The following is a 25,544-nucleotide window of genomic DNA, read 5'->3' on the forward strand; positions in this document are numbered from 1 at the left end:
ATGCAATTAATTCATTTTTTCAGGGATTTCCAATGATCAGCATTAGCAAAGTTAATGACAATGTGCTGACAATTGGATGCATTATAGTCTGACCTTGCTACTGTATTGTTTGTCCTTAAGTGATCTTCAAAAGGTGGAGAGCACAAATTATCCATGTAAGCAATATAAAACCTATGAGTTATTTAACAAGAGTGCACACACTGAAATGTCTCGCCTTCTTTACTAATCATTGATATTATGTTGATAGTCCTAAGTATAAAGCTTTATTTCAACTGTCACATAAACTTTACATTAACCAAGATAGCTTAACAAAGACCAATGAACCATGAAAATGAGGTCAAGGTCAGATGAACCATGCCAGGCAGACATGTACAGCTAACAATGCTTCCACACATTAAATATAGTTGACCTATTCCTTATAGTTAAAGAAAAAAAGACCAAAAAAAAAACAACTTAACACTGTGCAATGAACCGTGAAATTAAGGTCATGGTCAAATAAAACGTGCGGGACTGACATATAGATCATAAAATATTTCCATACACCAAATATAGTTGACCTTTGGCATATAATATAAGATCAAAAGACAAAAACTCAAAAACTAATTAACTATAACCACTGAACCATGAAAATGAGGTCAAGTTCAAATGACATCTGCCCGCTAGACATATACACCTTACAATCATTCCATACAACAAATATAGTAGACCTATTGCATAAAGTATAAGAAAAAACAGACCAAAACACAAAAACTTAACTATAACCACTGAACCATGAAAATGAGGTCAAGGTCAAATGACATCTGCCCGCTAGACATGTACACCTTACAAGCATTCCATACAACAAATATAGTAGACCTATTGCATAAAGTATAAGAGAAACTGACAAAAACACAAAAACTTAACTTTAACCACTGAACCATGAAAATGAGGTCAAGGTCAGATGACACCTGCCAGTTGGACATGTACACCTTACAGTCCTTCCATACCCCGAATATACTAGCCCTATTGCTTATAGTATCTGAGATATGGACTTGACCACCAAAACTTAACCTTGTTCACTGATCCATGAAATGAGTTCGAGGTCAAGTGAAAACTGTCTGACGGGTATGGGGACCTTTTGTTACTTTTTTTCTTGTTATTCATGTTATTAGGAAGATTATAAAAACTTAAAATTCTGCTGTTAGATTTACATTTTGTTTAAAAATTATAAGGTCACCATTATACAAAACAGCTGTATAATGAACATGTAACCAAAATAACAAACTAATTAAAAGAAGTTACATGCAGAAAAATTTTTGCTTGTTTTACAAATTTGTGTCCCAAGACTAAACACTTCATACTACCATACCTGATCCAGTGTGACCTAGCTGTACCATCTGACTGCCAGTATGTGTTAGGGTCGCCATTGGTTAACCTGCAATCATACATAGTAATAAATCAATTGTTGGCTTCATGCATAATTTTTATATCCATCCATTGTTAAGGTTTGAAAAAATCATCTACTTTTGAAAGTTGGAAGTGTGGGTGTTTATAACTGCCACTGAAACCACAAGTATAAGCTAATATAAAGGCCTCTCTGAATAGTTGTTACTTAAGTTCAAGCCATTTGAGTTGGGTACACTTATGCACAGTGATATATAGGGAGTTAGATAAGGCAACAATTTTGTCCTGTAAATGACAATTTTCAGTGTGAGTCATCATGAGAGTGACCAGACAATCTACCATCAGTTCAATTGAGGTCTCTTCAACCAGGATAATAGAAAAACAGTGTCCTATATATATGGACACATTATCTATGAACAAATCAGATTAAGTTTGGTGATCTTCCTCCAATATGATCACTCAAAGTGATTAACTCAAGTTCACAATGTCATGCTTAGCATACTGCACTTGTAATTCAAAGTATCAGAAAACTGAAAGTACAAGTCGGACAGATAAAAATCGTTTCAACACTGTCAAGCTGTTGACATCATTTTCAATCAAGTGGTACATGCCTCTTTTGAAAAGGCTTAACATGTTTCAAAAATATCACAATCTTCTTTATCTAAAACTTACTTTTAAAGAATGAAGGAATAATTGTGATTATGAGAAAGTTACCTGTAAGATTCTGATGAGTTAGACGAGACTTCAATATTACTATGACAAGGACTGATTGTTCTTAACTCTTCACCAGATCCCAATACACCTTCTTGAGTGAAAGAAGGACCTAAAATATGCAACAAAATATAAAACAGTCAGTTAAAACTTCAAATCATTGTTGCAATAATAAATCTAATAAATCAATAATCTTGCAAAGGCACTAATCAAAATATTATTAAAAAAAAATATATCTCTTTCTCAAAAAGGTCAAACAGAATCAACATCCTGGGGAAGTATAACATCTCTTCTAATGTAGAGGAAGAGGCATGAAACATAGTCTACTTTTATCAATATCATTTTATCTTATAAGATGTTGCAGATTTACATTTAATAAATACAAGCATGAATTTTAAATTCAAAGTAAATGAAAATAACAAAACCAACAGGACTTACCGCTCTCCTTGATATTTTTGAAGACATGTTTGAGAACAGATGCTCTCATGTTGGCTGTGTTATTGAAGCCATTCAGCAGAGGGAATGGTAGAAAGGAACTCGGGCATCTGTTACGTAATAAATACTGAAAACAAAAGTGGTACACACAGATTTTATAAGCATATTAAAACAGTATTAAAATCAACTACATTTCAATACAATAGTTTGCATGTAAATAATTGTTTACAATTTTATTGTGAAAAAATACAATAATACATATACTATATACTAGACTGAAAAATTTCCAAAAACATTTTTAAGTAAGTGTTGGTTAATAAAGCACATATAGCAATGTGCATGAAAAAACAGTTTTTGAAAACTGAATAGATGATCCTTTTCAAAAATGGCTCTCTCATGGGTGAAGCATATATTGGTTTATTAATTGTTCACATTCATCTGCATGTTATGATGATTGACCTTTTTCATGTTAGTTGAGGGTCTATAAAGGCTGTTCGCAGTTCAAATATCTCGATTCAGTGGTAAACAGCCATCTCTAAACCACACAACTGCTGAGAAAAATTTGAAGGCAATCCTTAGTAAAGATTTTGAAGGTATCTATAAAAGTGCTAAAATCCTGCATTAATAATTGTCTGTTCAATGTCAGTTCATGATCAGCTGTCTTTGTGTAATGTATGTATTGTTTCTCTACTCTATGTTAGAGAGTAAATTTACAAACCTTGAGTATTTTTTCTGCATGTTGTTTAACAGCGTTTTTATCTCCAGCATACACATCCACGAAACCTAAAATAGACAGTATTATTAAAACTTGAGTACTTTCAGCACTGAAATTAAAAAACCAGAAACTTAACAATTCGTTATTCTAATTATCCTGAATATCAATAAACAATATGCATATTACTTCTTTTCATATGATCTGCAAAAAGATGTGTTCTTTCTGTGTGACGTCATCAGCCTTCTTTCATGCCATCACAATATAAATTTCAGAGGAAAGCAAGAAAATTTTACGGTATAATCGAATTTTGACAAATGAAGAAGTGAGATAAAAAAAAACACAAGTTGATAAAATAAAAATAATCAACTGGTCAGGAAAAGGATTAATTGTGTAAGAATAAGAGAAATATATTTATATGTATGCCTTGATAAAGTTTCCTGTCTATAAAAGAAAAATTCATAAGATACATTTACCTGGCGTAAGTGAGCATGCCTGCATCATACGAATACTCCTCCCTAATTCTCCCTGTAAGTTAGGACCACTCATAGACTTGACTGTTTCTATCATTGTTGAAGTCTCCACAACACCACTGCCATCTGTGTCAAACTGCTGGAAAGTCTACAATTAAACCAGAGAAAAATACAATAGGCACTCTATTATAAGGCTGGGATTGCTTCAAAGGCAGTGCATTGGAAATAAAATTATAGCTTCAATATTTCGCCCTGAGTTCTTTTTAAGACTGTGTTGCATACATCATTGAAATCTAAATATCAGATAGATTATTTTCAATTCTGAAAACTTTCAAAATGTGATTTTCTTGTTGTTTTATCAATTTAATTAGAACCTAATACAGGGGATCTATTGTCCATGTTATAATCTTACCTTAATAGCATCATCCCTGGACACACTTTTTGTCATCAACCAATCACAGAACTGAGCAATAGATATTGTTTCCTAAAATAGTAAGCAAGTTATTAATAGGACAAATTCCTAAAAAAAAATTGACTTCCATATTCAATCCTAAAAATAAGATTTCCTCTCAAGTTTTCTTAAGTTATGTAACATGGGAAGATTATTTATAAGTACTGTGTAGTGTCTTTATAAAAATCAAAATCAGAGAACTTGACATTTTTCCATTCCTGGTAATCAATATTATGGATGAAAAATTTCTACCAAAAATAAAGTTATATCAGATTTATCATTTATCTTCCATAAAATGTAAAATCTGAGTGCTGTTTTAAGTGTAATTTTTTTTCACTATTTCTTCTGCATGTGTTGTATGAGTGTACATGTGACATGTTTGTGATTACTGTGGATTCATTATTATTCGTTGGATACCAATTTTCGTGGCTTTCATGGGTAGAGTCTTTCCACGAAATTAAATGTTCAAAGAATAACAAATTTTCTATAGGCTTGTGTACAGACTTCGGCAAAACCACGAAATTAAATATCCACGAACATGCAAGTTTTCTTTAATCCACGAAAATTGGTACCCACGAAAATAAATGAATCCACAGTATATTTCTGAGAGCGTGTAAACAAACATCCCATTTACTGTCTATATCATGCAACCAGTGTAGAATCTGTGGGCTGTATTACTTTATTCAATGTTCTATTATTTCTTCTGCATGTGCCAGTGTTTGTGTTTGTTTGCAAGTGTATGTATATATATATATATATACAACTCGTCTAAACATCAACCCAACAATGTTAGATCTGTAAATTTGCTTTTGCAAATTTTTGGTTCTTCCCTCGCCGGGATTTGAACCCATGCTACTGTGATATCGTGACACCAAATCGCCTGCACTGCAGCCGTCCCGCTATATATAAATATATCTGTGTGTGTGTAAACTGCAAACAAACCTCTTGTTTGCTATCCTTATCATCCAGCCATCGTAGAATCTGTGTTCTGTACTGCTGTAATACATTCTCTGTTATTTCTTCCCTGAAACAGAAGATACAATGTTAGTGCAAAATGAAGTAATAATTGTCAGTCGGGGAAGAAAAATGTATTAAACAGTTATTTGTTCCTTTTCTAAATGTCTTAACAACCAAATTTCAAACTTGATCTGTTTTGGTTTTTTTGTGGTAATATTAGCACTGTGCATAAGATTTATAACATTTGATTGAGAATTTTCTACCCTTGGATAAGACATCCTTGGACCATGAGGACCATTATTTTTCTAGAAGGAAACCTTTAATTTTTAAATTGCCAAAATCCATGACCTCTAATCCTCTACACTGATATTCAAACACGACTTATGACTTTCTAAAGGAGGAACTTAAAACTTGAAAATTAAAATGATCTCTTTTTTCATTAAAAGAAATTTTAACTCCTGTACCAAGGCCAGACTTGGCTCCTGCTTCTATTGTTCTGACCTCTATTTTCACCATCAACTTACTTGAATTTTGAGACAAGATTCCTCAATGCTGAGTGATCGAACAACTCATTTAAATCTCTAACTGCTGGAGTTTCTTTGTCTCCTGAAATTATAAATGTATTATATTGTGTATTTCACCTGCTTTTGTCTTTTGAGTACTTGGACTTACACTACAAAACTACACAGTGTAAAGTAAAATCACAAAAATAATAAACTTAGAGGAAAATCAATTTGGAAAGTCCATAATCACATGGCAAAACACATCAAATACGAATGGACAAGAACTGTCATATTCCTGACTTGGTACAGGCATTTTCAAATGTAGAAAATGGTGGATTAAACCTGGTTCTATAGCGCTAACCCTCTCACTTTAATGACAGTCTCATCACATTCTGTTATATTTACATTGATGCGTTAAATAAACAGACACAATAAATAAAATAGTCAAAATATGGGTACATCAGTCATCATCGTATAACAATTTTAAAAGGAACAATTTAATAGAACACAAAAACATCTAGTATCTATGAACACATTCATTGATTTGAGAATCAGAAAATTTCATATGTCACATAAATTTGTCGTTCAATGTGCATACAAACAATTTTAAAATTTACATAGGCAATGTTAGCATACAGGGTAAAAAATCAAAAGTATGTAAGAATAAATTTCAGAAATAGACCTAGATTTAATCTAGTCCAAAAGTTATATATAGAATTTATAAGAATCCACAAATAGTTAATTCCACTACGCGACTGAATGATTTTGACGTTTGTGGTTCAACGTATATTGTAATTCATAATAGAAATATATCATAATGATATATAATAGAACAATATCATACTGACGGGATTTTTTAAAGTACAGAGTCAAGTATAAGAACAAAAGAAATTTTATACAAAAAGTCGCATATACAAAACAAACCACCAAAAAATGAAAGCCAATACAAACACATTGATGAGATGTATAAGTACCGAGCCACGTCAAACGGATATCACATTAAACCATTCAACAGTAAAAGTAATATTAATAATAGAACAAAGACAAATAAAAGAACTACAATGTATGTCACAACGTTTTTGATACCATTCTTAAAAAGCACTTATCATTTTTTTCTTGGAAAAGCACATTCTAGAAAGAATACCATTATGGTATAAAATGCATGAAAAGTTTTAAATACTATACCCAGGAAAATTTGAAATAAAGATAAATTCTGCACATTTTTTGGAAAAGTGCAAATTTAACAAAGAATAATAGGGGAAAATTTATGGTGGTATTACACCTTGAAATTCATGGTTCCAAGGTTACCACAAAATAAATGAAAATAAGTATTGAACGAATATTAATCAATCAATAGTACTAGCAAAAAGATATTTCTTTTATGGTAAAATAGGGATTAAATGTATATAGTATTTCTATCAAATCTACCTGAATAAACACTAGAAAGATTTAAATGAGACTTTAAAATTTGGAAAATACATGTACATGTATAATTGACCTTGTTTTAGAAGGTTGAAAGAAATAAAGCCAATGAAAAGTACTGAATACTGTCTGAAATCTAGTTATGCTGAAAATCATTAAATATTGTTCTGTATGTAACCTCTAATATCATAGTTTGTTCCAAAAAGGTGTGATTGCTTATATGTCATCATGATAAAATTAAAGAAAAAGAAAGAATATTTTATTTTAGCTCATTAAATGTCAACATTTAAAACTTCAAAAGTAAGACATTTTAAAAAGAAATTTATTGTAAGACCTATTTCACACAGTTGCATGTATAAAGCTATTATTTTACTTCTTGTATTTAACATATTGCACTTTTCAAAATGCCCATGGGGGTTTGGCATGCAAGATGGCTGTCATAGTCCTAAAAAACCTTCAAGAGGGCCTTCAAATACATTTTAATGTTGTTTTTTGGCTTCTTCATACTTTTATAAGCCTAGAGGCATTGAAAATTTAATTGTTTTGATTAAAATTGTGGACAAAATTGCTCTTTCAAAATTTTAATTTGGGAGCCTCCATGGGGGAAATCCCCCACAAATAGTTACAGTTGGCAGGTATGATATTGATACTAGAAATTTTTTGATAATCACTGTTCAGATGAATTATAAACATCAATCCTATGGTGTGTTTAAAGACCTTGACTTCCCATGAGAGTATCTTATGGTTTGTAACTTAATACCATCATCAATGCATAATGTATTATTGAGTTTATAAGTTAAAACAACCTTGTACAAATGTTGTATGACTGATTTAAAAAGAAAAAATATTTAGACAATCATTTGAAATTTTCAAATGAGAACTATTTAAAACAAAATAATGGTGATAATTAAGGGAGGAACTAAAAGATTCTATCTCAAAACTGGAAGACCTGACCTATCTGTCAGGGAAAGAATAAATATATAAATCTCCATCCAATATCTGGCATGTTGACCCCTAATTAGTATACCTTTACAAACATATAGCCCTTCAAATTATTCTGATTTTTTTTAACATGTCTTTGACATAATGGATGTACCAACCTGTATCTTCAGAATCAGAATTTTCATCCATCTGGAAATACAAAAAAGGAAAACATTTATTCACATGCTAAGTGTTATTTTTATTTTATTTTTATTGTGAGACATGGTATGATTGCCAGTGAGATACAATGTAGCTATCCACCAGACATGGTATGATTGCCAGTGAGATACAATGTAGCTATCCACCAGAGACCAAAGGAAGTGAATGTAACTTGTAAGCAATGATTTGTCTTCCTGCATCCTTCAACAATGAACAAAACATATTAAAAAGGAATAACATGAATCTGGAAAAATTTTAAAGTCTGGAAAGTTGATAATAAATAAGAAAACCAACCCAAATTAAGGGGTATTGCCCTGTTGGCCATGGCTGAATTCATATATATAGTTAGCTAGTAAAGAACCCAGCATTTCAAATATTAATACATTGTAGTGAGAATGCACTTACAGTTTTCTTCTTATAAAAGTTATTAAATAACAATTTGAAATGGGTTAAAAGTGCATGAAACAATCAAGGTGTAATACCACCATTGATTTTCCCCTATTAGTCTTTGTTAAATTTGCACTTTTCAAAAAAATGTGCAGAATTTATCTTTGTTTCAAATAAAGAAATACTTGGCATGAGTAAAGTTGTATCCTGTCCAGTTCTATAGAAAAAGTTTCACATAACATTTCATTGCATATAAGAAAATAACCATCATTGGAAGTTAACCAATCAAATTTCTCCCCTTATTCTATCTGTGTACAAGGTTTAGTCACCATGTAACCTCAAGATTACAAAATTTTCTATAGAAATCACAAATAAAAAATAATGGTGTTTTGAAATACCCAAGACATATGTTTATGACACAGAAATAGTTTTACTGCAATAAAATGTAGGATTAATTACCTACAACGGTCAAATTCAAGGGAATATTTTTTTAGACCTACTTTCGTATGCAACCGTATGTGATGTACCATGATTTGGTGGTATTACACCTCAACAATGCAGGGTATTCTTATAGGCACTAATTCCACCCATTTAATAACAGACCTGTACTTCTACTGTTATTACCAAACTCAGAAAAGAACAGTCTAAGCAAAGGCCGTACAGTGACCTATAGTTGTTAATGTCTGTGTCATTTTGGTCTTTTGTGGATAGTTGTCTCATTGGCAATCATACCACATCTTCTTTTTTATATAAATTTCATTTATTTGATAAATTTAACAACATGAACAACACTCATCATTATCTTGATGACATTTTCTGTTAAATAATTAAGAATTTTCTAAATATAATCCTGAATTTACCAAAAGGAATGAATTAAATATAAAGGATAATAAGACATGCATATTTCAAACAGTGTGGATTAATGTCTTATGTTTGCAAGGTGTTGACTACAATATCAAGAACAATAGGTTAATCAGGCCTCTACATTATCTTTAACATGTCCATTTGGGAAACTATTAAACTCACTTGCTTTTAAACTCAAAAGTACAAAATTTTCAATATTTACACGATGACAAACTTTTAAAGAACATATGGACCATAATTTGGTAGTCGGCCTTTGGTTTCGTTTGGTTTCCTTTTTTATAAGTTCTAAAACTTTAACTTTTATTCTGTGGGTTGTGTTGGTGTTAGAATAGTATTAATGGAACAATTGAGTTTTTCAAGAAAAAATTAATACATTTTGATTCACCATTTACGTGACAGGTAACCAAACAGGAAACCAATCTTTATTTAAACGCGACAGGAAACCATAAGAAACCGAAAGCTTTTTTTAAGTTTTATTTTATTGCAAAATCTGCTTAAAATAATCTGAACAGTATACTTTTTCTTAAAATCCATCTTTAATGTAACAGTATTATAAAACTCCTAAATATGTGCTTGTTTTGAAAACAATTAGTACAATTTATTCAGAAATTTCCATTTTTTCTTCATTGATACAGGATACCATAATCGTTGTATCTTGATGTTTGAGCAAAAAAAATGTATTTATATTTGGTTTTGAAATTCCAGTTATATACAATTTATTCCAAATCATTGGCAATGTAACATTCTTTAAATCCAGTAAAGAAAAATACTTTTAACTTGGAATTAAAATCTTTAAAATAGGCACAATGTGATACTTGTGACCTGTACACCATCTACATGGTTTCCACATTTTAACCTACTTTAGTGGACTAAAATCAATAAAGTACTTCCTTTCAAGTCATGCATGGTAAAAGTTTACTTCTCCTTTGACAAGTTTATTGAGTTTCTGATAAGTGTTTGCAGAACATGAATAAAAAATAATAATTAAAAATTGTGACAAAGATGCCAACTTTGTACATTCCAAGTGTAACGGTATATTAACATGTATTATTTATTAAATTATATTTATTCACCTAAAATATCCAGTAATATTTACTGCTGAAGTTAAATCAATCCAACAAGCATTGGTACAATGATAAGAGACGTAATTTCGATTGATTTTTCCAAGGACTCTTCACATCATTATCGGGAAACGAAGTGTGTTCTAACGTCGGTCAAATCTGAAATCGATTTTGTCAAGTCATTGGGCATTTATTCGTATATAACATTATGCACATAGGAAAAATAACAGACCACCGGCGCAATCTCTTTGACAATGGTATTTTCCTCTTTTAAACAAGACGAAACAAGTCTACAGATTATGTTTGCTAACATCCCAATGGGAACAAAAACAATGTTTAGACCTAGTATTTCGTACATCCGGCCGTAATGGCCTGATCACATGTTAGTCACATGTTTCACGTATGACGGGAAATGAATAGACAAACAATTTTTATTAAAAAAAAGGAAATAACTGGACTTCTGTTTCGTGTGAAATGTAACGCATAACGATAACTTCATTTCTAACTTAATTATTACGAAGAACAGAAATAGAATGTAAATCCTCTCTGATTTACCTGTTTGAACATCTCGCGAGAGTTCATATTTGCATATTGTTATAAACATTTCTATTACAATAAAGCAGATTACATCATCTAAAATTTGCGTTACGAAATCGGACTCCAAAGTAATGCAACTGTTCTTACACCTGCTACAGAAATACTTATAATTCTCGGCATTTTCTTCAGACTATTCTTATTGGTCGATGTTCTTTATTATTTGAAAGCAAAAGTTACGAATTTGCCGATGACGATTATCTATAAATCAGTCAGCGTTATGCACTTCGGAAGCGGAAAGTAACGCGAGAAACGACACAAAAATACGGTCGTATAATCTTTGAAATTTGTTAATTTCAATTTTTTTTCTAGGGAAGAGTAGCATACACTTGTATGTTGATAAAAATAAAGGCTTCTTTAGATGTAGTTACAACTTTTCTTACAGTAATACACATTTTTATCACTTTTCTATAGTTATAGGAAACGAGCCCAATAGCAAATTATGGTCCACATACAAATTTTGATTTAAAGCATATTTGTTAATATTTTGTACCTGTGTATCTGAATTTTACTTATAAATGGACTAAATGATGCTAAACAAGCTTCTGTCTAAGTTTGGTACAAATTAAAAGTAGTATAAGAAAGTTATAAATAAAATTAAAACAAGAATGTGTCCATAGTAAACGGATGCCCCACTCGCACTATCATTTTCTGTTGATGTAACTTTAACTTCATCAAAAACTACCTTGACCAAAAACTTTAACCTGAACTTCGCACTATCATTTTCTATGTTCAGTGGACCATGTAATTGGGGTCAAAACTATAATTTGGCATTAAAATTGGAAAGATCATATCATGGGGAACATGTGTACTAAGTTTCAAATTGATTGGACTTCATCCCTCGACCAAAAACTTTAAACTGAAGCAGGACGAACGGACGCACAGACGGACGCACAGACGAACGAACGAACGGAGGCACAGACCAGAAAACATAATGCCCCTCTACTATCGTAGGTGGGGCATAAAAATAACCACAGAGTGAATGTGTTGTTTCCTGGCAGAAAACCTAAGTCCATTTAAAAGTAAAATACGGAAAAAACGGATTTATTTTTTTACAAAATTTACTTCTGATTATTACCTTTTGATCATAGACAAGCTTCTGTCCATGTTTGATACAAACCCAGGATAGTTTAAGAAAGTTATTAAAATTTTAAAAACTTTAACCACAGAGTGAATGTAATGTTTCCCCGCAGAAAAACTAAGTCCATTTATAAGTAAATTTATGGAAAAAATAGAATTTTATTTTTACAAAATTTACTTCTGGATACTATTTTATGATTATAAACAAGCTTCTGTCCACATTTGGAAGTAATCCAGTATAGTTTAAGAAAGTTATTAAAATTTCAAAAACTTTAACCACAGAGTGAATATTTGTGGATGCCGCCGACGCCGACGACGGAATGTAGGATCGCTTAATCTCGCTTTTTCGACAAAAGTCGAAGGCTCGACAATAACCATTTGTTTTCCATGCTACCAAACTCATTTCTGTATAATCATGAGTTTCAACGTCTGCTTGTGTTTTGCTTTTTTTCTAATTCCATACGTATTCTTTCAGTCCAATAAATTTCGTTTTTCTATTTTTCTAGCAGTGTTTTTTGTGATCATTTTAAAACGGATGGGATTAACAAAATTGCATTAATAGTGTTACAATTCCTGGATTTTCACACATCAACTTGAATTTCTATATATTAAATTCCTACTTTCAAAAGAAAATTTCATAGACATACGGCGTGCATTATAAATGAGAAGTTATTGCAGCCAAGAATAAAAATAAAGTGTTAAAATTATATCAGTCCATATTGGATAAGAAGATATACATTTTTTCTATTGTCGGGTTGTTGTCTCTTAGATATATTCCCCATTTCCATTCTCAATTTTACATATATATATAGATAAATCTTGTAGATGCTTAGGTACCAATAGAATATTCAAAAATTATATTTTTGAAGGTCAACAATGAGCAGAATATTCCGGGGAAAACGACAAAGCAATCAATGTCAAATAACCGCTACATTTTACATCAAAACTCTCGGCACACTGCATCTAGGGAAATTTACAGTTAAAAATGTCACATAGTTACCAAAACAAAAAGAATTTTTATTTTCTAATAATTTCATAATTAAAGAACTTGCTGCATTAACTGTGATGCATGGGCGTTTTCTGCGGTTAAAAAGCATTCACACCTGTAAAGGAATGTTTTCATAGTTGGCCATATCTTCTAGGACTAAAAAACTAAAATCTAATATAACTCGAGGGATTATTCCATTTCTTTGTAAATTTTCAGTCAATAACGGGACAATAAGAAATATCTTCATCAACTAATCATTACTTTTTTCATTTTTGAACAATTTTTCAATCCGAATGTTAACGGAGATGGTCTGGCCTGGATATGATTTTGGAAACTGGACTTTGATAGCTGACTATGCGGTATGGGCTTTGTTCATTGTTGAAGGCGGTACAGTTACCTATAGTTGTTAATGTTTGTGTCATTTTAGTCTTTTGTGGATAGTTGTCTCATTGGCAATCATACCACATCTTCCTTTTTATATTTGAAAATGATTAATCAGCATCCAAAATACTTTTATTTTGGTCTATATGTTAATAGCGGGTATGTGTTTCTTTAATTTGAAAGAAAGAAAAATGTATTAAATTGCATTAAACTAAAATGTTAAATTGAATACACTAGTAAAAGACTTCAAGTGAAAAACAATTTCAGACTTATCATTCGCTGCTTCAGTAAAAAAAGACTTAACACGTTAAAATATTAAAAACAACCTTAAACAAAATGAGAGAAAATGAAAATTGTCAGTATTAAAGTTGTTCTTCATTTTCATTTGCCGCCATTTTTTGAACTTTTGCAAAATATGTCACTAGCAGGTAAGAAGAATAATATAGCTACTAGATCCCAAAAAAACTCGACCTCAAGTATGTCAAACAATGAAAACGAAGTTTGGAAATGCAATATATGCAAAAATAGCTTTACAGAGAACACTGATAAAATAGTCCAATGCGAGTATTGCAGTGAATGTTTCTGCAGCAAATGTTTGAGTTTGTCCAAAAATGAGTATGACACGTTTAAAAACCCATCCTTACATTGGTTTTGTCCTAATTGCGAGGAAAAGGTTATGAAAAATTTAAAATCAGATCGAGAAATTGAAGTAAGATGCGCTGAATTTATGCAAAAAATGGAATGCAGACTAGTAAATCTCGAAACGGAAATGAAATCCAAGGTAAACACTGAGCAAGTAAATGACATTGTAAAATCTTTGATAGGTACATGTGGTACAGGCAATGAGGCTGTTAGTTTTGATATAGAAAAATCAGTTGAAATGAAACTTTCAGAAATAAGAGATAGTTCAAGCAGGGAAAAAAACATTATTATCCATGGGGTAAAAGAAAGTACAGAAAAACTCCCTTCTGATCGTAAGGAAGCAGACAAACACTTCTTCTCAGAACTTTTAGAATATCTACATGCAGATAGTAATTGTTTTAGCAATGTTGTTAGAATTGGAAAGAAAACTGACGATAACGAGAAATCAAGGCCTATGAAGGTAACATTAAGCAATAACGAAAGTAAAAAGAGTGTAATGAAAAACCTTTCAAGATTAAAAAACACAGGAACTGATAGTCAATTTCACAACATAAGTGTGACCCATGACATGACTAAAACAGAGAGGGAACAAAACAAAGCAAAAATAAATGAGGCAAAAGAGAAAACAGAAAGTGACAAATCGGGGAAATACCACTTCATAGTTCGGGGGCCCCCCTGGGCAAGAAGAATAGTAAGGGTATTAAAGGAAGAGTAATACCAAAAGATGACAATGTAAATAATGTAAATTCTTTTAAAGTTATTGGTGACAAGCATTTTAACGGCCAAAAACACGCAAGTGTTTTATCTGAACTTAAGTGTGTTTATACTAACGCAGATAGTTTTATAAACAAATTTGATGAGTTCAAAACAAGATTTATTAATGAGGAATCAGATCCTGACATCATAATTATAACTGAAGTTCTTCCAAAGAATAGTAGATACCGTATTTTAAAGGCAGAATTATCAATTGATGGATATGATATCTTTCCTGAGAATTTTCCAACAAATAGTGTTCGTGGAATTATTATTTATGTAAAACAGGAACTTCAAGCAGTTGAGATAGACATTGAGCATGAATTTAAGGAATATGTTTGCTTAAAGATAAACCTAGTGAATAATGATAAACTATTAGTAGGTTGTATTTATAAGAGTCCATCTTCATCTGAAGAACAACACAAGGCATTAAACGATTTACTTGTGAAAATTAGCAAATTAGAAGACTCGTATTCACATGTGCTTTTGACAGGCGATTTTAATTTTCCTGACATAAACTGGGAAACGTGGTCTGCTAAAGATAATATTAGTACTAACTTTTTAGAATGTATACGTGATTGTTATTATCAACAGATGGTAGATAAACCAACACGATATCGTATTAACCAAGAACCATCACTGCTTGATCTTATATTAGTAAATGATAAGAACTTTATCCAGAATATTGAATATCAAGACCCGATTGGGCACAGTGACCATAATGTTTTAGTTTTTAACTTTAAATGTTATTTAACATATGAGAATTCGAAAAGCGTAAAATTTAACTATTTTAAAGCTAATTATGACAAGTTAAAGGATCATATGAATGTTAACTGGGAAGAATTACTAGCTAATAAAGATACAGAAGATATGGTTAGCATGTTCATGGACAAATTATCGGATGCTATGAATTTACATATACCGAAAAAACATATATCAAAGAAGAAATTTAAAACACCTCTTAGTGCTGAGGCTAGATTATCAATCAGGAAAAAACACAGAGCATGGGAAAAATATAGAATCAATAAAGATAACGATAGCTACAGGGGGTATACAAAAGCTCGCAATAAAGCAAAAGCAACAGTTTCTAAAGAAAGGAAAAACCGGGAAAAGTCTATAGCAGAGTCTGCAAAAACAAACTGTAAAAACTTTTGGTCTTATGTTAATGCAAAGCGAAAATCTAAAAGTGGCGTATCAGAACTTCATGTAAAAAGGGATGGTAAAAACTTTATTGCAAGTACAGATACAGAAAAGGCTGAGGTATTGGCTGAATTTTTCACTAGTGTTTTTACAGTAGAGGACGATGATGATGATACATTTATTGAAAATATACCATATGTTGAAGAATCTAGCAATGATAACTTTAATATCAAAGAAATCAACAAACTTCTTAAAAACTTAAATACTTCAAAATCACCAGGACCTGACCAGGTACATCCAAAGGTATTATTTGAACTAGCTGATATAATAGACACCCCACTAACCATGATTTTCAATAGCTCATTTAAAACTGGTACGGTACCTAAAGATTGGAAAATTGGCCAAATTACAGCTCTCTTTAAGAAAGGTGACAAGAAACTAGCTTCAAACTACAGACCTGTAAGCCTGACTAGCATTATATGCAAGCTGATGGAGAAACTTATAAGAAAGAAAATCGTAGACCATATGAACCGTTATAATCTTTTCAGCGATAGACAATTTGGTTTTATTGGAGGTAGATCAACCTCATTACAACTATTAAAAGTCCTAGATCACTGGACCAGTATTTTAGATAGTGGTGGGTCAATAGATGCAGTTTACACCGATTTTATGAAGGCGTTTGACAAAGTCCCGCATAGACGACTTATCAACAAACTTAGATCATATGGCATGAGCTTACAAACATGTAATTGGATCAAGAACTTTCTTAGTGACCGCCAACAAAGAGTACAAATTAATGGAAACTTTTCAAAATGGCACAATGTTACTAGTGGTATTCCGCAAGGATCAGTTTTGGGCCCAATTTTGTTTGTTATATTTATCAACGATTTGCCGTCATGTGCAGAGTCTGATGTATACATGTTTGCCGATGACACTAAACTATATAGAGCTATAAACAACGATAGTGACAACATCATAATGCAAAACGACATAAATAGTATGTTTAAGTGGAGCGAAAAATGGCTTTTACGTTTTCATCCGGATAAATGTAAAGTACTTCCAATTTCTACCAAATCCAATTATGGACAAGATAGCACTTATAAAATGTCGACATACGATGGATCTGAAATCACACTAGAAACAGTTCAATCAGAGAAAGATGTAGGAGTAACTATAGATTCAAAGCTAAAGTTTGATAAACACATACAGACACAAGTCAACAAAGCAAACCAACTAGTTGGGATTATTAGAAGAACTTTTAAATATTTAGATTATAAAAGCTTCTGCCTACTATTTAAGGCGTTAGCCCGTCCTCATCTTGAATATGCTAGTAGTGTATGGAACCCCCACAAAAAGAAAGATATTGAGACAATTGAAAATGTACAACGTAGAGCTACAAAGATGTTACCCAACCTTAAAGATTTGTCATACGAGGAACGCTTAAAAATTCTGAAAATTCCAACTCTAAAATTTAGAAGGCTAAGAGGCGACATGATAGAAACATACAAGATAACAACAGGTGTATATGACTCAAGAGTGACAGAAGGTCTATTTACTCGTAATACCAGCTCGACAACAAGAGGCAACTCTATGAAATTAGTAAAATTTAGAAGCAGACTAGACATAAGAAAATACTACTTTACTAACAGAGTAGTGGAAGTATGGAACAGCCTACCAGACATCGTAGTGACCGCAAAGAATGTAAAGATTTTTGGAAATCGCCTAGACAAGCATTGGAAAGAACACCCAATGATATATAACTTTGACACTGAATACACCTATAACACCGGAAGTAGCACAAGTGTAGTTAGTGACGATGAACCAGAGCCAAATATAGAGGAGCAAACTGATCTCCTGCGTTTGGAAACACTTAGGTAGACTTAGGTAGATCAGTAACAATAAATTCACATTCAAAAAGCTTAATATATTATATGTTATCGCAAGGATATGGACAGAGCCGCCTGTCGGCCGTACGGCAACCCCAAATTAAATATTCTGGATTTTTCCTTGAAATTCGGGATAAAAAAAATAGTTAAAAAAAGAAAAGTGTGATGATAAATTAATGAAGAAATTTATTATTATAATTGTCCTGTCATTTACTGAAAGGAACCAGTATATGTGGACAAGTTTGAACTGATTAATTTGGTTTGAACTTTCTATCACTTGCTGGGAACTGAAGAAAAAAGCAGAAGGTACACATATAAACAATGATAAACATGATTAAAAGTGTCATAATTTACCAGCAGCATTCAGTGCTCTAAGGTCCACGTTTAAATAGTTTGAGGTGCAAAATCGTTGATTTAACAAGTTTAAAGGTTGAAAATCTTTATCGATATATTAATTTCGTTTCGTCTAAAGTTAAGCGTAGAAACGTCACGTTCCGTAATATAGTGTTACTGATGTAAACAAGATCTCAACAGCTCTGACTGCAAGGAATTTCCTTCTGTTAAGATGAGTTTCCATTTAGTGTACAAGCATTTCAGGTATGCAAATTGTTTATTTTATCAAGTTTTACCATTTGTGATACATTTTTCGTACTTGAGCGCTCTGACATTGTCTCTATCGTCCCCGGGTAATCTACCCGGGAGCTTGCACCATTGATGGCAATGGAGGGCTTGACTCAGTGACAAAAACAAAAAAATGAAAATAAGTCACTGAGGCCAGGGCTGGACTAGATGGTATAGGGATTGTTCGCCCTGACTACATGTTCGCCCTAGGTTCGTTCGCACTGAGTTTGTTCGCCCTGATAGTCCGTTCGCCCTATATTCATTTATGATATGTGCATGATGTGTGTGTTACATTAATGAACGAAATATATATATATATATATATATACGAGTCTAAATTGAAAACTACGTTCAAACCTATGTCTGCGTTGGATAAAAACCGCAATTTTTATACGTGTGCATGTCAAACAAATTTCGTTGTAGAAGGGTCTAAAAACAGCACAAACAACATTTTCCAAAAGACCAAAAGAGTGAAAAAGTATATTTAAACAAAACGCATTTGACTAACAGGTCGAACAACTGATGTTCTTTAACCCTGCTGACTGCCATTGGCGATTGCCAAATAAAATTGATCACAAGATGTAACAAAATGGATCTTAATATAAATTTAATACGTCACAGAAAAAAAAAATTTAACTTGTGGATATATATATATATTGAAATTTATTTATATCTATGATCATCTATTAAAAGTTAAATACAGAATATTTGCCAAATTTACATTAATTAAATAAACTTCTTGGCTGTATTGTTACACTTTATTTCATAATTACTTTTAATTACTGTTGATTGAATTTTGATTGCTGATCATTTGAAATCTTTGATATCACTGATTGTTATATGAATTATCTTTGATGGATTAATAATGAAAATAACATTTTTCTCAAATAAAATAGTCAGCTTGGATAAGTAAAAACACTAATGACAACTGATCAATGTACAGCAGTATGACTGTGTTTTTGGTATTTGTTTTACTAATTGTAATTCAATTTAGTGAGTGCACAAAAACTTATAACCTAGTCCTAGTAGCATCTAGCTATAAACAACATGATACATCATAAATATTCGGCCAAATTGTAGACTGACTTCAACACATTCAATTATATACACACAACGCAACACTATACTAAAAAATAAAATCAGAGTGAACAGACTCATGGCAAACAGGTATTAGGGCGAACAGAAACTAGGGCGAACCAGAATGAGGGCGGACGGACCTGGATTCGGACTAGACTACCTAGACTACTAAGGAACTTCCTCAATTAAGGTTCATGTGGACCCTATGGCTAAAATGGCCGTATTTTCACCTCAAAATTTTCTCTGAGTACAGGCAAACCTGTGCATCTGGAAAAGTTTTAAGGCATAGCATGCCCTAGATAAATAGAATTCAAATGCATGGTATGAATTAGAAAATTCATAACTTAACTGGATTTTGCTGTACACTTTTTTTCGTCTCTGCAGAAGATGATCAAATAAACAAACAGTTGAGTTTATCTTGATATGGTCCACTCAGGTACACAGTTTAAATAACCAGTTATTGTCAGGTATCTATTGTCCTTCTAATGTCCATGTCAATTAAAAATGCTCACTTTAATTTTAACCTGTGGGGAAGTTCTCAAACCTGTTTCCCAAGTTAGTTTATTTTGGCACCTTCTGGAGGAATGAAAAAAAGTGCACGGCAAAATCCTGGTAAGTTTTTATTTTTCTAAAACATAAAACATACTTAAAATTAATTTATCTAGGGCATGCTATGCCTGAATTTTTTTACAGATGCGCAGGTTTGTCTGTACTCAGAGTAAATTTTGAGGTGAAAATACGGCCATTTTAGCCATAGGGTCCACATGAACCTTAAAGCATCAGATATTAAAACCTATTTATCAAACACATACAAGGTATACAGGTTATTTACTATTATTTATTTTCAAGACAAATAGTCAAGTGCAAACATGGAAAAGGGGTTACTTGTTTAAGTTAAATTTACTAAGAAGTTAAAGAACGATGTTCATGACTCATATAAATTCATAAGACATAACCGTTCTCAATATCATACAAAAATAACTGAATGCAATATGATTCAAACCATTAATAAGTGTTTACTTTTTTTGTTTCTGGTGCGTCCTCAGATTCACTGATACTTGATGAATTGCCCATAGTTTAAAAGATTCATTATATTCTTTTGCTTTTTCGATTGAAGGGATGTCAGTGAACCGGGGAAAGCAACGAAAACATTATTTCCGAGAAAACGGAAGTTGTTTTCGTGCAACAGAAAAGAAAAGCAATACGCGAACTTTTTTTTAATATATATTTATGATGATCGTATGTTCTCATTTTCAATAATTATTTGGTGTATATGTGATTGTCCCACACTTAAGCGTCTTTTATCTTAATATTATCTTGTTACGGAAAAATTTGCAATTAAACTCGTAGAGGAAATTATTTACTTTAGTGTACACAAGTTTAAAGATATAAAAGAACTATTGCTAAATGTTACCTCATTGCGAAGAAGATATGATACGTTTGGTCTGAAATAATCCAATGTCATCTTATAAAAGTCATTGTCCATAAAATGGTTTAATTTAAGGTTAATTGATTATTTCTCCAATTTGGTACATAATAAAGCCTCTTTTGAAAAACTGACCTTGAAAATTATCAACCGAAAGTTACTTGGAGTTAACCGGAAATTATCATTTTTGCACTTTTTTCATGAAAAAGTAACTAGAAATTGTATATTTTTTTTAATACACATGCTTAAATGTATCATTGAAGACCGGAAGTGACCTTCAATAAACTGGAAGTACTTTAAAATATCTTCTTATTACAGACAAAAGTATATAGAAACCATATATTTTTCGAATCAGTGTGAAGAAAGCTATTTTGTGAGACCGGCAGTGACATTTTTTAACTAGAAGTTGACAATTATCTCCTTTATTTCAGCCAAAAATATTTAGAAAAAATATTTATTGAATTAGTATAAAGAAACGTATTGTTGGACGGACGCCAGTAGTATATTTGAGTAAACTTGAAGTAGCTTCTCATCGGTATAATTTAGAAAATTGATGTAGAAAGATCTTCAATTGTTCAACTGAACATTTGATATTTTTTTAATAACTTTTGTTGTTTCTGTTATATAAAGTGTTATATCTTATAATTATTGTCCCGAATATGACTGTTATACCGAGTGTAAATTTGCATTGCTATACGACGTGTCTCGGTTTTCTGTACATCCAACATTCATGGTTTTGATTTTAATGTTTCTGTTAGGGTTTCGGTTAGATGGTGAGTTTTGTCCTATCTTTGATTGTTCAAATATTTATAAAATTGCCTCCAAATACCATTTCATGGCTTGAATTTTTTTTGGACGAGTAATGTGAAAATAGTTTTCATTTTTACTCTTTGAATACTAGTATAAAATAAAATTGAGAATGGAAATGGGGAATGTGTCAAAGAGACAACAACCCGACCAAAATAAAAAAACACAACAGCAGAAGGTCACCAACAGGTCTTCAATGTTGCGAGAAATTCCCGCACCCGGAGGCGTCCTTCAGCTGGCCCCTAAACAAATATATACTAGTTCAGTGATAATGAACGCCATACTAATTTCCAAATTGTACACAAGAAACTAAAATTTAAAAAATACAAGACTAACAAAGTCCAGAGGCTCCTGACTTGGGACAGGCGCAAAAATGCGGCGGGGTTAAATATGTTTGTGAGATCTCAACCCTCCCCCTAAACCTCTAACCAGTGTAGAAAAGCAAAAAGCATAACAATACGCACATAAAAATTCAGTTCAAGAGAAGTCCGAGTCTGATGTCAGAAGATGTAACCAAAGAAAATAAACAAAATGATGTCATCAGGTGAGAAAATGATATAACTAGTATAATGTTGTTTTTCTGTTATTAATTAATTTCAAAAGTACAATCGGTCAAACGCAAAAACGAAAAAGATCCAATTTTTTTTAATTTGGTGAATAAAATGTCACACGTTATTTTTTTGCAAAAACATGGCGTACCGTCGTAATTAAAGTAAAATATGTTTAGTTTTGCACTTGATTGTCGACAATGAAATTTTTATATAGACATGTTATTTTTCTAAGCTTTTCAAAATATCTATATTGGTCTCCATAGCATTTGTACTTTCCGCGAAAAAAATGTGTGAAAATTGGTGAAAAAGTTGTCGCACGCATTAAATTTCTGACGGCGGCTACCTGACGTCGTTTCGAATAACCAAAATAACAATAAACGCAGTGCCATAAAAACACACAGAACAGGCGTACACCTTAATCGATTTTCGGTGCATGCATTGTTCAACGACATATATATATATAGAGGGACTTTTAAACTACCATTTGATTTATCTATTTGTTACTGATTTTTCGGATTCTTTTTGTTATTCCGTGATATTGATAAGTGTTGACCTCAACCCGGAACTTATAAGTGCAGAACTTGCAAACTTTTTAAAATGAGTAAAACTTGGGTGCGTAATTGTACGGTCATTTCTTTTATGCGTTTCTATCTTATAGCACTCAAGAGGTTTCTTTAAAGTTTACGGACAAAATATGTTTCGGAGAAGCTCCTAATGTATCTTTGGAACGATACGAATCTATTACAGTGAAAATTAAGAACAAACTTACATTTTGTCAGAAAATGCAAAAAATTTCAACGCTGGACACCAGTTCCTTGCATAGTGGCAAAATGCACAACTTAAATGTTTGAAAGAAAACTTATTATATAAGCACGGTATTATAATTCATAACTATTCCGAAAAGTACGGTTGCAAAGAAAAGTTGGAAATTCAAAAAACTTATTTTCTGCACAACAAGGTATTTATCTATGTGTCTTTAATCTATCGACATTAGCGGTAGACGGAAAAGAAAGTTTGCCGGATATTTCATGTATTATCACCTTATATTATCGGCTCAGTATAAGTCACGAAATTGTTTTTGAATGTTACTAAACCGACATTTGTTTCAAACACGGATATGAAATTTTCATTCGAAATTATTTCGAAACTGCGTGAAAGGTCCCTTAGGACGCAACCGGGGGCGCTTTTTTTTTAAGAATCCAGTAACCATTGATTTTTTTCGCGGGAACGAAATAAAACAATCTGCGGCAGTATTGCAGGGGAAAATTTGAACGTATTGTAAGCGTCGAATATTTAGATATGTCGAGATTTTATAGATCGTGACACAATGTCGTTTAAATCGTTCCTAATATCAAAAGCCTCTATCAAAAGTTTTCTTCTTCTTTGGACGATTCCTATTTGACGTTTAGGTACCTGTCATGTTATTCTTGAGAAAACTAATTGATTGGTTCTTACGATGACTGAATAAATAATTCCATTTGAAGTATAAGGCGACAATACCGACAGTTGTCGAGAACAACTGAAGCCGCAATTGGGGTTCCGCAGAAGATGTGGTATGATTGCCAATGACACAATTAGCTCTCCACAAGAGACCAAAATAACACAGAAATTAACAACTTAAGGCCATCGTTCGGCCTTCAGCCATTAGTAAAGCCCATACTGCATAGTCAACTTAAAAAGGCCCCGCAATGACAATGTAAAACAATTCAAACGGGAAAACTAAGAGCCGTAAAAATGAACGAAAAACAAATATGTAACACATAAACAAACGAAAACCACTAAATTACGGGCTCCTGACTTGGAACAGGCAAATACATACATAATGTGGCGGGGTTAAACCAGACAGGTACATTTACTTTACTTATTCTAGAAGTATTTTTTTTTGCGTCTAAACCATGAAAAACGTCCGATTTTAGCGATAACGTCTGTTATGCTTATAGGCACCAACATCGCGCGTATATACTATCGTAATTATATCCCTTCTTAATAAGTCTATTCAAAGGTTTTGTAAGTTTATGAGGTGAATACTGACACCTTTGTGCTTTATAAAGAATATTTCCATAAAAAATTGGATGTGAAATACCTGAACGTATAAAAAGTCTGCATGTTGAGCTATATTTACGAATGATGTCTTTATACCGATGATATAATTTAGTAAATGTTTTGCCTAGTTTGTGATATCGAAAACCCTGGTGTAATAATTTTTCAGTAATACATAAATTTCTCTCGTTAAAATCTAAAACATTGTTACATACACGAGCGAATCGTACAAGTTGAGATATATAAACACCGTATAGTATGTTTGTTTTGTTCATGTATTGTTGACAATGTAATGGAATTTGATGCGACTGTCATAGAAGTCAGAGGTTTAGCTAGCTATAAAACCAGGTTCAGTCCACCATTTTCTACATTATAAAATGCCTATACTAAGTCAGGAATATGACAGTTGTTGTCCATTCGTTTGATGCGTTTGGACTTTTGATTTTGCATTTTGATTTTGGACTTTCCTTTTTGAATTTTCCTCGGAATTCAGTATTTTTGTGTTTTTACTTTTTGTAAAGTTCGAGATTGCATGCAAGTTATGTGAGCGCGTCACTGTTTCTGATATCTCGTGGTATCTGTTGTTGATGGAATATTTTCGTTATTCTGCGATTTACATGTTGAGTCGATTTTATGAATAATTTTGTTGTGCCTTTCTATGTGATGAATGCGTTTGTTTGTGTTGTATTTTTGTCACGTAGTGTTGTCATATGCATTTTAGCGATATTTATTCATCCTTGTCATAAAGCGGGATGTTTGGCTAGTCATTTAACCAGGTTCAACCCATCATTTTGTTTTCTTAAAATGTCTTGTACCAAGTCATGAATATTGCTGATATCATTAAATACTTAGTAGTTCGTTTCTATGTATAATTGTGTTTGTTTTTGTTGCACTTCCGCATCCCTGTTGTTCCTTCGTTTTCCTCATATAGTACTGCAACCAGAGTTCATTTTTTAAAACTTTAATGGTCCGGAAGAACACACACCTAAATTATATATCGATGGAAAGAGGAAAACGTGTACAATAAGAAAAGTTGTTTTCCTCTTTTAGTTGATGTAT

At 32.2% G+C, this 25,544-nt stretch overlaps 1 protein-coding gene across 1 annotated transcript in view; it reads right to left on the minus strand.

Moving 5' to 3' along the window:
* The window catches only part of LOC134726292 (zinc finger ZZ-type and EF-hand domain-containing protein 1-like), a 78,839-nt gene extending 58,041 nt beyond the window's left edge, over window positions 1-20,798 (minus strand). Inside the window, exons 1-10 of the mRNA XM_063590692.1 lie at window positions 20,682-20,798; window positions 8,148-8,178; window positions 5,647-5,728; window positions 5,108-5,189; window positions 4,127-4,198; window positions 3,718-3,862; window positions 3,248-3,312; window positions 2,533-2,656; window positions 2,098-2,206; window positions 1,349-1,414 (exon numbers count right to left, since the gene is read on the minus strand). Of these exons, the coding sequence (XP_063446762.1) occupies window positions 1,349-1,414; window positions 2,098-2,206; window positions 2,533-2,656; window positions 3,248-3,312; window positions 3,718-3,862; window positions 4,127-4,198; window positions 5,108-5,189; window positions 5,647-5,728; window positions 8,148-8,178; window positions 20,682-20,735 (830 nt within the window). The 5' untranslated portion in view covers window positions 20,736-20,798. The remainder of the gene's footprint in view (window positions 1-1,348; window positions 1,415-2,097; window positions 2,207-2,532; window positions 2,657-3,247; window positions 3,313-3,717; window positions 3,863-4,126; window positions 4,199-5,107; window positions 5,190-5,646; window positions 5,729-8,147; window positions 8,179-20,681) is intronic.
* Between the last annotated feature and the right edge of the window lie 4,746 nt (window positions 20,799-25,544).

This window comes from Mytilus trossulus, chromosome 7 (assembly GCF_036588685.1).
Source record: "Mytilus trossulus isolate FHL-02 chromosome 7, PNRI_Mtr1.1.1.hap1, whole genome shotgun sequence".
Lineage (NCBI taxonomy): Eukaryota > Metazoa > Mollusca > Bivalvia > Mytilida > Mytilidae > Mytilus > Mytilus trossulus.